Below are 18,893 nucleotides of genomic sequence, written 5' to 3' on the forward strand. Positions count from 1 at the left end.
TTACCTTAGATAAATATCTCTTTGAACCTATGGGGACACCCCTCCCAGTTTTTGTTTTTTTTTTTCTTGCTGTTTACTTGTTGAAGAAACTGGGTCAAGTGTCCTCTGGAATTTCCCACATTTGGGGTTTGGCTGCATCTGCATGGTGATGTTAACATGCTCTTCCAGCCCTGTATTTCCTGTAACCTGGTGGTGAGGGCTTGATGAGGTCTGGTCCCCTGTTGTTGTTTCTTGTGCAAGAATCCTTTGTGGTGGAGGGGGTGTACTTCCCACTGCATCTCATTGGGCAGCACGTGATGCCTGGTTTTATCTCTCATAATCTCATGTTAACAATGTGTATACAGTGAAAATGGAGTTTCTTATGATATTTTTATCAATCAGTATTTTTGATTGGTTCATTTGATATTTATATTATCAGTAAATATTGTGTCAGCAAAACAAAATTTAAAAGACCCCTTTACATATTCTTCTGAACTTTGCCGATAGCATCCATAGCTGGTTCCTTTTTTAACCTGAGCCTATATGAGATCTGATTTAACGTCTTAATTAAGATCATAAGTCATTGCATACCTATCACTTTAATATTTTACACATCAAAATGATGTAAATTTTATGTGAACTCTAAGGACTTGTGGAAGATAAGAAAAGGAAAAGCATGTGGTTTTTTTTTTTTTTTTCCTGTGAAAAAGTTTATCAGCAGGCAGTTAAAAAAGAGAGAGAGAGAAGAAAACAAAGAAGGCATGAGAGCTGTTCTTTGAAATCCTCCAGAGGTGCGATAATAATAGAGCTAATATGCATTGGCTTCTCATCAATTGCCTTGGTAGTTTGAGCCTTGAGTGCCTTAGAAATTAGCTTTCTCCCCATGCCTCTTCACTGTTGCTATAGTATTCTTGCCAAAGGCCTATCTGTTGTGTTTAAGGAACTCGTGTAATTTCTCTCTTATATTCACTTACAGACTCGAATTTTGTTTTTGTCTTCCAACAACTCTGTAAAGTACCACCATTACTCTAGCGAGACTCTTGCTACTAATTTCAGTATAACAGACCAGTAAGTCAACAAAATAAGATTTAGAGCAGTGACTTCCAAACCTCAGCTGTGCATCAGAATCCCCTGGAACTTTTTTAAAAGAATACAGTTCTCTGGCACCCACCTCAGATCTACATCGGGTTCTCGGATGCGGATGCGGGGGATACAGGAATCCTATGCATTTGTAAAAGACCCTAGCACTGGAGATTCAAATTCCTCGAGTGATTTAGATATGGGCAGGGAGCTCATGCTTGGGAGTTGGAAAGACTCTAGACCAGTAGGTGGTCACTTGAATTTCACAGTGGTTTATTTAATAACTGGAAGAAACAGTAGGATTGATGATAAACTTTGGGCATATTTGGTGTTTTCATCCATGGCTTGAGTGAATGCATCAAAAATGGCAAAAGGACCTAGCACCTTGTAAAATGGGATACAAATCCCAAGTGACGGTGACAATCCTGAGAGGAATGTTTGTTACAGACAAATGCTGACTAGCAAACATAGAACAGAAAACAGACTACGTCAACACAGAGGAGAAAGCAGTGGCCGCATGTCATGAAGGACAGAGCCACAGTAAGGTCCTAACAGAACTCAGTGAGGCAGTGCCTGTCGAGAAAGCCAGCACGAGCCTGGGGAACGGGAACAGGAGTGTGGTCCCAGAGGGACAAACGACGGTTTGCCTTTACTTCAGTAGTTTCCCCTGACACTCCTGTGCTGCCTCCTGCTCCTCCTGTTTGCAAAGTTCCTGGAACAGATGTTTGTCTTTTTGTGCCCTCTTTCTCACCCTCATTCACTCTTCTACCATGAAGCCACCTCAGAAGTGCTGTCAACCACCTCTTAATTGTCAACTCCTAGTGTTTTCTACTTCCACCTTTACTAATGCATTTGACCTTGAAACTCTCTTTACCCTTAACTTCCAAGACCTCACTCCCATGGTTATCCCTTTTCCCGTCTGACCACTCCTGTGGGCACCTCTTTCTCTGCTGACCCTCATCCTCTTTATTTCTCACTTGGCATGCTCCACCATGGACCTCTTTGCCCTTTGGTCAGAGTTGCTTCAGTATATATCTCCAGACATCACTTCTCCTCTGAAGTCCACACCTTATTTCCATTTGCTTCCCAGACAGCCGCTCCCAGATATCTCATAGGTCCTTCTGTCTAAAGCTTGGTTCATTGTCTTACCAATTCTCCCCACCCTCCCTGTTCCTTAGCAAGCCCCCATTCACCAAGTCAACAAAGCTGGAAACACCGTCGTTGGAATTCACCCTCTCTGCACATGTTGTTTGTTGACCACCAAACCTGTCTCTGCTTCTGTCTCTGAAGTGTCCCTTGAATGTGTCCCTTTCTCATTAGTTCTATCACGACCAATAATCCTCACCTTTCCGCACTTGGCTTGCTGTAGCTTCTACCAATTTTAGCCACTCTGTGCCATTGTGGAAATGTAGGCCCATGTGCTACATATTCTGATTTTTCAAGTGAAGCTGAAAATACATATTTTCATGTAAACTTGCCCAATCCTTAAAATGTTTATAACTAATTAAAAAACTTTTATAACACGACGTGCACCTTCATAGGCCACTAGTTTGTGATTTTTGATTTAAACATAAGATAAAAATATTGTAAGAAAATGATAATGTAAGTGATTTTGTTATCTTTTGGCATGGGCAAAAGCTTTATGTCAGAATTTCAAAACAATATATGTGTTTGACTAAATAAAAGTGGAAAATACTTTGGCAAAATAAAAAACACTATAAACAAAGTTAAAATATAAATGATACTATGGGAAGAAAACATGTTCAGATAAAAGGTTAATGTAATTATTGTAAAATTATGCTTACAAATCAGTGAAAAAAATAAACTAAAAAAAGCTCTGCACCCTAATAGAAATGAACAAAGGACATGTAGAAATACAAATGTATCTGAAATAAAGTTAGTCCTTACTTACAGTTAAAGAACTGGAAATTAAAAAGCCATGAGCCGTGAGCATTAACCTATTAGGCAGGTAAAGGCTGATTGCTCAGTGTTGGTATGAATATGGGGAAATGGACATGATGTTATACTCTTGGTGGGAATGTGAATTAGAATTTTTTTCTGGAATGGAGTGTGGCAATATCACATCAGTCAGAGTTTCAGCAGGATCCCGGCAAATTAGCAAAAGAGAAAATGGATTCATCATAAGAAAAATCAAAGTCCCAGGAGAACAGTGAAAAAGGCATTGGAGGCGGGAATTAAAATGAAAAAGATTGACAAATTTCTAAAATGAGTGAAGGATGTATTCTCTGATTTAAGAAATCTCAGCAGATCCCAGCAGGATAAATTTTTCAAAAGATGCTAGATATATTGCAGTAAATTCCCAAACGCCAAAGACTTAAAAGAGATCTTAAAAGCTGCCAGAAGGAAAAGACAGATCATCTTTTTAAAATCAATCAATTAATTAACAGCCAAAATATAATCCAAAGTACTGGAATGGTTTTTTTCAGAGTTCTGAGAAAAAAATAATTGTCGACCTAGTATTCTATAGTCTGTGAAGTTGTTTTTCAAGACTGAAGGTGAAATAAAGGCATTTCAAACATAGAGACAACTGAAAAAGCTTGCTACTCACAAAATGTCATTATATGGACTTCCAAAGGCTCTTCTTTAGGAAGCAGGGCATGATCCCAGGAAAGAGGCTGGAGGAGCAGTCAGATGTGAACAAAGAAAATGATAACTATGTGGGTGCAGCGAAGCAACAGAAGTGAATAATTTATAGGATTTATAAAAATCAAGATAAAGCTAAAATCCTGGAAAGCATTGGCAGATACGTAGTAGAAGAAGGGCATGGGTGATTAGTTAAAGCATTCGCAGGTCTTGACTTTTTGGAGGGGGGTAAAAAGGTAGACTAGCTTTAGACTTGTTAGGTTAAATATTCATTTGAAAAATTATAGTGTGACACTGCAAGAAGGAAGAAGGGAAATGGAAAGAAGGGAGGAAAAACAAATAATCCAAGATGGCAGTGAAAGAGTTTTAAAAAGCAAACAGAGAAAAAGTGAAGCAAATAAAAAAACAATAGCTATTAATCCATATCTATTGATAATTGTGGTCAAATATTTTAAAGACTAGATTGTTAAAGATTTTATTCATGTGCTATTTATAAGAGATACTCCTAAAACATAAGACTTGAGAAAAGTCAAAAGTAAGAGGAAGGAAAAGGGTATACTAGACAAATATCACTGAAGGAAAAGGGTATACTAGACAAATATCACTGAAAAGCAAGCTGGAGCAGGTATATTAGTATCAAATCAAAAATATTTAAGGCAGAGAACTTACTAAAGTTAAAGAAGACCACTGACTATTGAGTAAAGGTTTAGCTTATGTTGAACATATAAAAATTCTAAACCTCTGTGTACATAATACAGTTCCTAAAAATATCATGCAAAATGGACAGAACTGAAAAGAAATTGATAAATCCACCATCATAAAGAGAGATCTTAACCCACCGTTCTCATTACTAAATTGATCAAAAGGATGAAAAGATAAGAAGGATATGAAAGATTTGACCAAAACAAATAACAAGCTTGAACCAGTGGACATATTTTGTAGCCAGAGAATGCTCATATTTATCAAAACATACAGAGAACATTTACAAAACTAGATCACATTAGACTGTTAAGCAAGCCTCAAAAAATTTCACAGAATATGATCATGCAAGATAAATCACATTCTGGGGACTTCCCTGCTGGCACGGTGGCTTAAGAATCTGCCTGCCAATGCAGGGGACACGGGTTCGTGCCCTGGTCTGGGAAGATCCTACATGCCACAGAGCAACTAAGCCTGTGCGGCACAACTACTGAGCCTGTGCTCTAGAGCCTGCAAGCCACAACTACTGAGCCCGCATGCCACAACCACTGAAACCCGCGCGCCTAGAGCCTGTGCTCCACAACAAGAGAAGCCACCACAATGAGAAGCCCGTGCACCGCAACGAAGAGCAGCCCCCGCTTGCCACAACTAGAGATAGCCCACACGCAGCAACGAAGACTCAATGCAGCCAAAAATAAATAAATAAAATTTAAAAAAAAAAGATAAATCACATTCTCTAATTTAGAAATTAGTAACAGAGATACTTTTGGAAATTAAAAAGCATATTTGTACATAATATGTGGGACAGAAAGGAAATCTGAATTGAAATCAGAAAATATTTAAAGCGAATGATAATTAAAAGACTACTTTCCAGAAGTTGTAGGGCATACCTACATAGAGCAATTTGTAGCTTATATTAGAAAAGGAGAAAGGCTGAAAATGAATAAGTTAAGCATCTAGCTTAAGAAGTTAGATAAAGAACAAATTAATAAACTCAAGGAAAATAGAGGAGAGAAATAAAAGAATATAAAGAAATTATACAGAAAATGTATAGTAGAAAGGATTTTTAAAATAGCTCAACTTAAGTTTTTTAAAATAAATTTTCAAGAATAAAAGTGGTCAAAATCAAGGGCGAAAAAAGGCAAAGAGAATTACTAGAAGTAGAAATACTAGTAATGAAAAAAAAGATGTAATTAGATGTCAGTGGAAATTAAAAGACTAAAGACTATTAAGAACAACTTCATGCTAATAAATTTGAAAACTTAGATGAAAGGAAAAAAAATCATAGAAAAAGATAAACTGCAAAGTTGAGCTAAGAATAAAGAGAAAACCTGAATAGATTCAATTAAACAATTTAGACCAATACTTCAGAAAGTACCAGGTCCGGATATTTTACCAAGGAATTCCCTCAAAATTTAAGAAATAGATAATTCCAGTTTTATATAATTGAATAAGAGTTAACATTTCCAACTCATTTTATGAGGTTAGTATGATTTGAGACTAAAACCAGATAAGGACAATAAAAGAGAGGAAAATTACAAGTCAATTTCATTCAAACGTAAAAGCAGAAATCCTAAACTAAATGTCAGCAAACCAAATTTGGCAATGTAGAAAAAAATCATGACATCATGCCAAGTTGGTTCATCATTAGAAAGCCTGTTAGTAGTATTTACAACATTAATACGTTAGAGGAGAACAATGCATATGATAACTAGATGCAGAAAAAGCAGCTGTCATTCATGATAAAAACTCTTGGAAAGGTTAGGATTCTGTCTATAAAAAGTCTACAGCAAATATTGTTCTCAGTGGTGAAACATTAAAAGCATTCCTTTTATAACTGAGAGCACCACAAAGATGCTTACTACAATATTCAATAATTACTGGAGGTTCCAGCCCAAACAATAAGACAGGGAAGATAATACAGATGAAATATTGGAAACAAAAGGGTCATTTTGGGGGTAAATGAATACATAGAAAAGTCTAAAGGATATATGCAGACTAATTATTAGAATTAATAAGAGAATTCCATAGGTTTTTCAGCTGCAGGTCCATACACAGAAATCAATTACAATAGCAGACAGTTGGAAAATGTAATTTTTAGGAGCTAACATGTACAATGGCAACAATAAAAAAAATAGGAAGTACCTCATAATAAACCTAATGAAGTATGCAGTAAATTTATATAGAAAAATGTTAAACTTTATTGAAAGACATTTAAAAAGTCCTTAAAAATAATTGGGAGATCTACCATGTTAAGTGCATAGGAAGTCTCATTATCATCAAGATGTTAGTTTTCGTCACCTTGATCTATAGATTCAAGGCCTTTCTAATCAGACTCCCAACAGGGTTTTTTTATGCAGCTTGACAAGCTAATAATTAAAAGTTCTATGACAGCATGGAGGGCCAAGAATAACTCCAGGTAATCCTGATGAAGACTAGAAACAGCGTTGGGGAGCAGGAGAGGAACGTGCACTCCTGGATATTAAGATTTATTATAAATAAAGCTCAGGTAATTAACACAGTGTGCATTGACTGATAAGTCAATGGAATAAAATAACTCAGAAAGACAGGTCTATGTATGACAGAGCTGGCATTTCAGATCAGTGGGGACTTTCTATTGACTATTCTATTGGTTATTCATTGGGGTAAGAATGAAAGTGGATTCCTCACAGATACCATACACAAAGTCAATGTACACAACATTGAGATTTTTTTAAAAAAATCAGATTATAAAGCAGCATTAAAAAATCATGTCTCCATCTTTGTAAAAAGAGAGAATATATATGTGAATATATATCTTGAGAAAAATCTGCAGGGTATCAAAGTCAAGGTGACAAAGTGACTATCTCTGGGTGGTTGGATTGTTGATGATTTAACCTTCTCTTTATGCCTCCTTTTTTTTTTTTTTTTTTAAATTTTATTTATTTATTTATTTTATTTTTGGCTGTGCTGGGTCTTCGTTTCTGTGCAAGGGCTTTCTCTAGTTGCGGCAAGTGGGGGCCACTCTTCATCGCGGTGCGCGGGCCTCTCACTATCGCGGCCTCTCCCGTTGCGGAGCACAGGCTCCAGACGCGCAGGCTCAGTAATTGTGGCTCACGGGCCCAGCTGCTCCGTGGCATGTGGGATCTTCCCAGACCAGGGCTCAAACCCGTGTCCCCTGCATTAGCAGGCGGATTCTTAACCACTGCGCCACCAGGGAAGCCCTATGCCTCCTTTTTGTTTTTGTTTAGTTTTTTTTTTAATACATTAAGTGTACATTACCTTTAATTTGAAAAAAAAATTTTTTCATTTTCAATTTTTTCCCCTATTTTTACTAGTTTAGTCTTCTTTTAGATTATTTTTTAGAATTCTTTTTGGCAACTTCCAAACTGCCTCTTCCCTTCACACACAAAAATAACATTTTCATTGTGATTTTGGTTGGAATTGTCTGGTGCATAATAGGCACTCAGTATGTTTGTTAAATAAATAAATACGGGAACAGTTCACATCTTTATACCGGTTAGCCCTTCCAACCAAGAACATGGTATGTTACTCAAATCTTTTCAAGTCCTTTTTTTTTTTTTTTTTAATTAATATAAGCTTTGTGATTTTTTGAAATACAGATCTCACACATTCATACAATTATCGTTTTCTAAAATAGTATAATCTTTCCATTTTTCCCCCACCTTGAATCAAGCCCTTAACTGTATATCTTTACCGTCAGGACTTAGAAGTGTCAGAAAGATGATTTAAACGTAGATAAATACATCCTGTGTAGTGAGATTAAGGACCAAGGTTTATTTAGCTTAGAATAAATGACTGTATTGCAGCTGAATGCCTATCTCCAAGCACGTGGTAGTGGCCAGCTTTCCTTCAGCTCTGCCAAAGACAGGACACAAGAAAATGAACTTCAACTAAAGTGTGAGCAATTCAGATTAGAGATTGCAAACTGTCAGTGCGAAGCCGAAGCGGCCCTCAGAAACATTATTTTGGACTGCGCGGCATAGTTTAAAAATTTGAATTCATTGCTAATTTAAAATTTGGGACATCGCACATAAAAATTTAGATTTCCAGCTTTTCTGGCAAAGCTTAAAATCTGGTACCCTGCACCCGAGTTTCCAGCGGCAGCTGACGGCTGGAGTTCAGTAGCAGCTGCCCCCTTTAAACCAGGTGTGTGCTTTCTCCAGTTCACCTCTGTCAGAACCCAGCCCTTTCCTGTTACCTGTCTTGCCCCTTAAGCATTTAAGTGTGCAACCTCAGTGCAAGTGGTAAAGGAAGAACTGAGTTGTACACGCATAGGCGTGGCATTTTTCATTCAGCCTTTCAGTATTGTTTTTAAAATATGGTTTAAACGAAATTGAGTTATTTGTAGCGAGGTGGAGGGGCCTGGAGTCTGTCATACAGAGAGAAGTAAGTCAGAAAGAGAAAAACAAACACCGTATGCTAACACATATATATGGAATCTAAAAAAAAAAAGGTTCTGATGAACCTAGGGGCAGGACAGGAATAAAGACGCAGACGTAGAGAATGGACTTCAGGACACGGGGAGGGAGAAGGGTAAGCTGGGACAAAGTGAGAGAGGCATGGACATATATACACTACCAAATGTAAAATAGATATCTAGTGGGAAGCAGCTGCGTAGCACAGGGAGCTCAGCTCTGTGCTTTGTGACCACCTAGAGGGATGGGATAGGGAGGGTGGGAGGGAGACGCAAGAAGGAGGGGATATGGGGATATATGTATACATATAGCTGATTCACTTTGTTATACAGCAGAAACTAACACAACATTGTAAAGCAATTATACTCCAATAAAGATGTTAAATAAATAAATAAATAAATATGGTCCTAATAAGCGGGAAGTAGAGTAGGTGACTTCTCAGAGATCTTTCTTGTCCTGTGAGTCTGCGATCCTGTTGGAATAAATCCCATGGTTGAAGAACTCTTTTTCTCAATGTACATGGTCATCAAAGCTGCAGTGGGCCCTGTGCAATACAAGGAGCCCACAGAGGTCATGCTTCATCTGGCATCCTCGTCTTGGGCACAGGAAGTTTGACAGCTATTGCAGAGGGACCTGCTTCAACAACCAGCAGTTCAAACAACTAGCTACCTCATTTAGAAAGTTTGTTAAAACTCTGTGTTGCTTTTATGCATAGTTATATAAATGTGAGTGAAGGATTTTATAGGTAACTTTGAGTTTTACAAGTACTAAGTATCACATCATTCCCATCATTACCGTGGGGACCATCGTTTTGAATATCATTTCATCTGTGCTTGAATGTTATCTAATCATGGTTTTCATATTTAATGTTAAGGGCATATTTTTATAAACAAAATAGTGGGAAAGTGGCATGTGAAAGAAATCTAAAGTGATAGTTTCTCAGTATGTTTTATTCTAATTTTTGTCTGCCCTGAGAAGCTTTCTCATTCAGTGTTAACAATCTCTGATAGATCCTGTAGATAATAAAATTAATAGCACATGCGGCCCGTGGTATTACATACAAAGTCAGTTAGGTTACAGGTAGAAAATTTGTTTTTTTCTAAGTAAATTTGGCCTCAAGTAATTATTTTGTTCACAGGTTTGTTTTTTTTTTTTTAATGGAACTAACCAGTTTGCCCATTTGTTTTGGCATCAAATAGACATAGCTTTATTGTGACTCAGAGTCCAGTTCTGTCCTTATTTAAAGACATGAAATGTTATCTCAAGGGAACTTTTTTGGAGTCTCTAAATGTCTTGGGTAATAAGTGAAACTTTTAGCCCAGGATCAAATATTCCACTTACCCACCCAAATTGTTTCCCAGTTGTGGTCTTAGACTAGGATCCTGTGTGTGTATTCTTAAACTTAGGACAGGACTCTTGTTTTTTGGTTCCCACAGAACAGTTTCTTTCTACAACCCCACCGACATCAGCAATGGTGAAGGTCGCACTTAGGCCTACAAAATGTTTCAAAGGGCTCCATAAAGGCTTTTCAAAGACGGTGTCTCATACTTAGTTTTTCCTTTATGTTTCAAGAGACGGCATCAAGCTTATGATTTCTCTACCCTTGACTGTCTGATAAGGACTGGTATGACTTTCCAAATAGGCAGAGTTTCAGAAGTCATGAGTTATAACTTCATTTCTCCTGAACTAAATAGCTTTAAAACACACATATTACCCATCTTTTAAATATATGTTCCTGGCCTAGTCTAGCACCAAGACATTGTCAATACTTGATAGGTATCAGACCCTTCCTTCCTACTGTCTTATTAAATCTCACCCAAGTCTTCAGCTAGTGAATGAGCACTGACTCATGACCTCAGACTGGAGAGTCACGAGTCTGAACTGGTGTACAGTATGGAGCTGCTTCTAGTTCAGCCCATAGTCATTTGATTGCCACCAAGTGCCCTTTCTTAAAACAAATGTAAACCAATATGAGACCACTATCACACCTGCTTAGGTAAGCTTACCTTTGCTGAAAATTGAAGTATCTATAAATTTAAGATTTGGTTTCTTCGAAATCAACTTTAGGACTGAATCTTCATGTCGTGTGTGTTTCAGACTTCGAATTGTAATTATAGCTTTAGTCTGAACCTGCAATTTCCTGCAGCAGCTAAAGAAGCCATCAAAATTAATAAATGACTGGCATTCTAAAATAGCATGCAGGTTGAAAATTTGTATTTAGGCAACTGAGATTTTTTCTTTAAAGTTCAAATCCTGAATGGGGGTCATTCTCCAGAAAAACTAACCTGATCTCTTTAAAAGGTCAGAGTTATGGAAAAAAGGAAGAGATTATTTTATTATTCTAGGTGTAAGAGACATAACCAGATACAATGCATAACCTTTGGTTGGATTCTAGTTCAGGAGGAAAGTCAGTGATATACATTTTGGGGGCATTTTGAGAATTTGAACATGGACTGGCTATTTGAGCAATAATGTCATGTCAGTTACGATCATAGTATTTTGTGATATAGGAGAATGTCATTGTCTGGGAGTCTATGCTTGCATATTTAGGAGTAAAACGTCATGATATCTACTCTGAAATGGTATAGCAAGTGGGTATATGAAATATGATACAATATTAACCATTACTGAGTATAGATGGTGGGCTTTTGGGTGTTCATGGCACTGTTTTTCCTCTTTTCTGAGTGTTTGAAATTTTTCATGCTTGTGCGTGATGATACTAAGGAAGCAGTCACCTCCGGGAGAGAAGTGTTGTGGGACACAGTATGTCTTGCTGAGGCTACCCTGTGGTTTGGGAGAAGGCTTTGCTGGAGGGGAGCCATGAAGTGGTGGGCGGAGCCCACTGTGAAGGGTGCTTACCTGCCCAGCTGTCCAGGGGCTCAGCAGGCTGACCCAAGGCAGTTTCCCAGGCTCCCCGTGAATTGGTCTCCTAGTCGCCGTGGGAGAGGGCTTCCCACCATGATGCACTGGACCACAGCTTCCCCTTGGCAGTCTTGGGGAAGCTCAAGTCATGTTGGCCAGGAATCCCCTGGAAAACAAGGGAAGCTGGATAGTTTTACAGTAAAAACTCCATGTTGGATATTTGCTCTTAGTGTCTTGGGACTATGAAATGTAACACCCCAAATAAACGACCACTCCCTTCAAAAGTATTACTCATTGGAGCACAGTACTACTCAAAACTAATCTATTGCCTTGCTAAGCCAGGATGGAATTTGTTCAACTCATATTTGATTTTTTTGGTTTGTTTTTCCCTTTCTATTCATGAAATCTCTGAATTTCTAATAAAGCCATTTGGAACAGTTTATTTTAGACAGAATGTGAAATGAAATAGTAGCAGAACTCTGTCCTTAAAACATGGACCACACTTTCTTTCTCTCACAAATATTACTGACCCCTGCCTCCTTTTTTTCTTGGATACTTAATGTTCTTTGGTGAAGAACAGAAGGAAGTACATGTGGTAACAAGTCATCATCTGCGGCTTCATTGGGGGTTGCAAGGTTGTCTGTAGAAAGGTAGCCGGAAGTGCAACAGCTCTTTATAAAGTATGGAATGCGGGAGGCACAGGGATGGGAGACTTTTGGGGCTGCTTGGGGACCATGGGAGACGATGGCCTCCTGCTGGTACTGGACGTCTCATGACATTAAGCAACGCAGAAATATAAATTATTTCTAGAAGTAGACATACCTGAAGACTCCTGGTGGAAAGGTGCTTCCACTACAAAGCAGTCCTCTCTCTAACCCCAATCTCTTTCTGTGGCTACAGACAGTTTTTTCAAATTAAGGATGCCCACAGTAGCTCAAAGAAAACAGGCATCCTTAAGTGTGATTTATAAGTGCCTCTGGATCTTGGAATACCATTGCCATGTAGTTTTCAGATGAATATCACTTTATGATTTCCATTTTGCTTCTTCCCCCGCTGGCCCTGACCCTGGTTCCGGGCATTTAGAACATCAGCGTTGCAAGCTGGTGCCCAAGAAGGGGAAGCAGAGGGCCTCCTGGATTCTTTGCCAAGCTGCTATTTAGCTTTCGAGAGTAGTGCAGCTTTACATTAACCCTGGATAAGTACAGAATCTCATAGCCTGCTCAAGTCTGTGAAGCCAGTTTCATTAAAGAGCAAAGATAATGTAGTCTTTATCACTGCCTATTATCTATGGATAAATGAAGTACAACTCCCTAAGCATTTCAGTTCAGTATATTTCAACAGCAGTGAGTTTCTTCGTTTACATATCAAAATTAGTTTGCTGTAAGAACTGACATAAATACTTCTTGTGTTTTCTCTCTCTTCAAGTTTCTCTTTAAACAATAAGGTTTCCTACAGCCAGTAGAATTTGAACTAAGCAGGTACAAATCTCTTTTACATGGTAAACTTACCATTTCTCTTATAGGTGCCATTCGACAGGGTTTTCCACTAAAACCATAACAAGACACCAGCTGAGGAATGATTGCCTTTAACATAATCCTGTCCGGGAGGGTGGGGGACAGAAGAGGAAAGATTTCAATAAACTCATTTCTCCTAGTAATGTCAGTAGTAAAACAGTCAGAATTTGACTTATACTGCTTTATTTTTCTATAGGGCAAAGTGTCCTACTGAGACAGCTGACCAAGCAGGATTTAGTTATTACTCAAGTGGTATCTCCAGATACCAGGCTTCCTGAGCTCGAGCTCGAGCTTTCCTAGTCGACTTCGGATTTAGCCCCTTCCTACTAATAACACTTTATCGCTGGAGATTTTGTACAGGGAAAAGAGTTTTGAAAATTTGAGCATGCCATCGGATTCTTGATCACCTGGAACTATAAGCATTAAGTGTGATCCACCAGCAAAGGCAGAATGACTTTGATATTGCATTTTTGTTGTTGTTGTCAGTCCTTTGGAAGACTTACATGATAAATCATTACTTTGAAAATCACCTTTCTTTGTGTGTTTGTAAATCCCAAATTGTTAAGGACGCCTCTCTCACCATCCCCCTCCCCCAGTAGTAGGACAAATAAACAGATGTGGATGTCACTTCCACTCTCTCGGTGACCTAAGGGCTGAAGTATTTGTTTTAAAGCACTCAGAATAATGCCAGTGGTGTGCATATTTTGTTTGACACTTTAAGCAGAAGAAAGCCACATGACCAAAGTGCAATCCACTTCAAGTATGTTAGGAAAAAATATATTTCATCTCAGTAAATGTGGAGATTATCCCATCATAGATGTCACTGTTATTTCGAAATCCCCGTGACTGAAGCAATTGTGCTGTCAGAGCCGTAGCTTGTGTAGACGGAACATCAAGTCTGTGGTCACTGATGTTCTGGATCTTTCTACGAGGGTGACAGAAGGATACTTGAATGTAAAACTGGAAACTTTAATTGTATTCTTTATGTACAAGTTATTTCAAAACAATCATAATGATAGTCTTTGGAGAATCCAGTGGGCCTGGAGACCACCTCTTTTAACTCCTGGACCTTCCAATTTCATGAATAAAATACTGTCTTTAAGAGTTAGCAATTTTCTGAGGTTGTTTTAGGACCTGGGAACCCTCACCAATCTTTGGTGGGCCTTTCACTTCTGATTCTTCCACCAAGTACTGGACTATGTTAACCGGACGTTTTTACTTGATTATTTCAGGAGAGTCATCAACGGAGTAGTTTATACCTGGAGGGGGGCTGGAAGGAAGGAAGGAACTATGCTGGTACTTCCTGTGAGCCACCTGAAATTCCATTGCCACCCTGTAAGGTGAATGGTAATGTCTCCATCATCACAGATGGAATGCACTCCTTTGGACCAGGCTTCTTTCACTTAACATGATGTTTGTGAGATTCAGTTCTGATATCGCCTCTAGTTGTAGCTTATTCACTTTTAGGGGCAGAGTAGGATTGCACTGTGTGACTATTACCTCCTCCCTTTTTTTCAATTAAAAATTCTACTTTTGATGGGCATTTGCATTGGTTCCAGTTTGGGACTATTGTGAAAAGTGCTCTTAATGTTCTGTGTGTTTATGCTTAAGTTCAGCTTTAGATGTTGAAAGAAGCTGTACCATTTCATATTTCCACCAGCAGTGCATGAGAATTCCCATTTGCCCACATTATTGCCAACACTTGGTGCTCTTGGCCTTTTTCAGTTTGGCCATTCTGGTGGATTGGAGAGTTTTCTTTCTGCCTCTTCTCTTTTCTTGGGTTGGGGGGGAGGTTCATGTCCTATTACTTTTCATCTCATCCTATATAAAGGCTTTACTGTACTTGAATTAGAATAACTTATTTACAGGCGAAATACACCCATCTTCAAATAGGTATTAAACCCTTCTTTCTGTGAGCTGATAAGTAATGAGCATCAGAAGGTGGCCAAGATTGGTGCACCAGCTCAGCCTGAATTAATCCTCCAACCTGGAGGGACTGGTTGTTAGGCCTGTTTGGTCAGACCTCATTTATTCCAATTCACAGATAAAGTAACTGAGCTGCTTCAGGGACTGGAGGCTATTCCAGGTGCCGTGGCCGGGCCTCCTGGAAGAGCTAAGCGTACACTGTTTGTTCACCCCTTCCTCTAAGCGAGGCCCTCTACGGATTCTCTTCATCTTTTACTCACTAGGTAATCATTGAATGCTTACTGGATGGCAGGCACTGGGCTGGGCCCGTGGGATTCAGTCACAAACAAGCTTATTATCTAATGCTGTCTTCTTTCACTTTACAGGTTTTGTTTTGTTTTGTTTTGTTTTTTTAATTTTTATTGGGGTATACTTGATTTACAAAGTTGTGTTAGTTTCAGGTGTACAGCAAAGTGATTCAGTTATACATAGACACATACTCATTCTTTTTCAGATCCTTTCCCCATACAGGTCATTAAAGAGTATTGAGTAGAGTTCCCTGTGCTGTACAGTAGGTCCTTGTTGGTTATCTATTTTATGTATAGTAGTGTGTGTCTGTTAATCCCAAGCTCCTAATTTATCCCTCCCCCTCCACATTTCCCCTTTGGTAACCATGGGTTTGTTTTAGAAATCTGTGAGTCTGTTTCTGTTTTGTAAATACGTTCATTTGTATCATTTTTTAAATTAGATTCCACATATGAGTGATATCATATGATATTCACTTTACAGGTTATGGCTTTCAAATCACAGCCTACTTCCTCAAGAGAGGGATACGTCTCCGCTGCCTCGGGGGCTCACAGAATGCAGGTGAGAAGCCGATTTCTTGGGTCATCAGGCATTCTGTACAATTAACGTGTCCTTAGAGAAGGGGTGAAAACTAAGGAATGAAGATTCCTAGTCGCCTCATAGCCTTCATGACACTTAGTATTTGCAAGCACTTATGATTATTTGTGTTTCATCTTGCACTGTTTACTGCCTGCCTGAGCGCAGTGAGTGGTGCCACGCTCCACTTTCCTTTCCTGCTGCATCTCAGCACTTTCCTTGAGTTTCCAGAGTGACTGGACAGGCAGTTAAACTGTGACTCACTTCACCATTGTCCGTGCACACCAAGGCCCAGGAGCACAGAGCAAGCACGTGCACAAGAAGATGCTTTCCTAGGTGTGTGATGAGGCCTGCTTTCCCCCCGCCCCAGCCCCCGTTTCCCCAGGTCAAGACGCCCACTGAGGAAATGATTTCAGACGTGTCCAGCCAACAACAACAGAGTCAGATGCTAACGACCGGAAAGAAAATCTAGCTCAGCTTCCTTGGATGATTTTAGTACATAAGACATGAAACAGGGACTTTAAAAATTAACTGTGCAGAGGTTTGCTCTTGGTATCTGCAATTACCTGCACTTACTTTTTTTTTTTTTTAATGCATCTTTATTGGAGTATAATTGCTTCACAATACTGTGTTAGTTTCTGTTGTACAACAAAGTGAATCAACCATATGCATACATATATCCCCATATTCCCTCGCTCTTGAGCCTCCCTCCCACCCTCCCTATCCCACCCCTCTAGGTCATCGCAAAGCACCGAGCTGATCTTCCTGTGCTATGCTGCTGCTTCCCACTATCTGACTATTTTACATTTGGTAGTGTCGATGCTACTCTCACTTTGCCCCAGCTTCCCCCTCCGCCCACCCCCCTCCATGTCCTCAAGTCCATTCTCTATGTCTGCGTCTTTATTCCTGCCCTGCCACTAGGTTCATCGGTGCCATTTTTTTTTTAGATTCCATATATATGCGTTAGCATATGGTATTTGTTTTTCTCTTTCTGACTTAACTTCACTCCGTATGACAGACTGTAGGTCCATCCACCTCACTACAAATAACTCAATTTCATTTCTTTTTAATGGTAATATTCCATTGTATATATGTGCCACATCTTCTTTATCCATTCCTCTGTCGATGGACATTTAGGTTGCTTCCATGTCCTGGCTATTGTAAATAGTGCTGCAATGAACACTGTGGTACATGTCTCTCTTTGAATTATGGTTTTCTCAGGGTATATACCCAGTAGTGGGATTGCTGGGTCATATGGTAGTTCTAATTTTAGTTTTTTAAGGAACCTCTGTACTGTTCTCCATAGTGGTTGTATCAATTTACATTTCCACCAACAGTGCAGGAGGGTTCCCTTTTCACCTCAAACTATACTACAAAGCTACAGTAATCAAGACAGTGTGGTACTGGCACAAAAATAGAAATACAGATCAGTGGTACAGGATAGAATGCCCAGAGATAAACCCACGCACATATGGTCACCTAATTTATGACAAAGGAAGCAAGAACATACAATGGAGAAATGTCAGCCTCTTCAATAAGTGGTGCTGGGAAAACTGGACAGGTACGTATAAAAGAATGAAATTAGTACACTGCCTAACACCATACACAAAAATAAACTCCAAGTGGATTAAAGACCTAAATGTAAGACTGGACACTATAAAACTCTTAGGGGAAAACATAGGAAAAACACTCTTTGATATAAACCACAGCAAGATCTTTTTTGACCCACCTCCTAGAGTAATGAAAATAAAAACAAAAATAAACAAATGGGACCTAATTAAACTTAAAAGCTTTCGAACAGCAAAGGAAACCATAAACAAGACAAAAAGACAACCCTCAGAATGGGAGAAAATATTTGCAAACAAAACAACAGACAACAGATTAAACTCCAAAAATATGCAAACAGCTCATGGAGCTCAATATCAAAAAAACAAATAATCCAATTAAAAAATGGGCGGAAGGCCTAAATAGACATTTCACCAAAGAAGACATACAGATGGCCAAGAGGCACATGAAAAGATGCTCAACATCACTAATTATTAGAGAAATGCAAATCAAAACTACAATAAGGTATCACCTCACTCCCGTCAGAATGGCCATTATCAAAAAATCTAGAAACAATAAATTCTGGAAAGGGTGTGGTAAAAAGGGAACCCTCCTGCACTTTCTTAACTTTAAGTGTCAGTTGACTATGTTACTCTCACAGTGGGGCCTTCCACTCTGTTCAGTTCTCTTAGTAAAATAAACCAGTTAACTTTGTATCTGTTAAAATACAGCCTAGCTACCCTTCCTGGTAGGGACTGCCATTGCCTAAATCTTTACTCTATTTAAATATTGACATAATATAAATCTCAGTTATAACCTAAGCAGAGTGAAAGGGTACATAAGTGGCTTTCTGTTTATATAATACCTGGCACCAAATTGTTTAAAATCTGCCATTCTAGCATTCTTATTTTCTTTTCTTTTTTTTTTTTTAATTTATTTATTTTTGGCTGCATTGGGTCTTTGTTGCTGTGCGCAGGCTTTCTCTAGTTGTGGCGAGCGGGGTCTACTCTTCATTGCGGTGTGCCGGCTTCTCATTGCAGTGGTCTCTCTTGTTGCAGAGCACGGGCTCTAGGCACGCGGGCTTCAGTGATTGTGGCTCGCGGGCTCTAGAGTGCAGGTTCAGTAGTTGTGGTGCACGGGCTTAGTTGCTCTGCGGCATGTGGGATCTTCCCAGACCAGGGCTCGAACCCGTGTCCCCTGCATTGGCAGGCGGATTCTTAACCACTGCACCACCAGGGAAGCCCTAGCGTTCTTATTTTCGAGAGGAATCATTTGATAGAACTGATCATTTTGAATTCTAGTTCTGATCCACTAATGAACTATATTTCAAGATTGTGATATTGGGGGGCAGGGGTGCAAATAATGAATTCTGAGGCTCAGTTTCCCCTTCCATAAAGCAGGAAGT

General features: G+C 39.1%; 1 protein-coding gene across 1 annotated transcript in view; it reads left to right on the forward strand.

Annotated features, from left to right (window-relative positions):
• Positions 1 to 18,893, forward strand: part of SLX4IP (SLX4 interacting protein) — a 185,093-nt gene that overhangs the window by 143,633 nt on the left and 22,567 nt on the right. The window contains 1 exon segment of the mRNA XM_061208423.1: positions 15,851 to 15,928. Coding sequence (XP_061064406.1) covers positions 15,851 to 15,928 — 78 coding nt within the window.

Source organism: Eubalaena glacialis, chromosome 13 (genome assembly GCF_028564815.1).
Source record: "Eubalaena glacialis isolate mEubGla1 chromosome 13, mEubGla1.1.hap2.+ XY, whole genome shotgun sequence".
Classification (NCBI taxonomy): Eukaryota; Metazoa; Chordata; class Mammalia; order Artiodactyla; family Balaenidae; genus Eubalaena; species Eubalaena glacialis.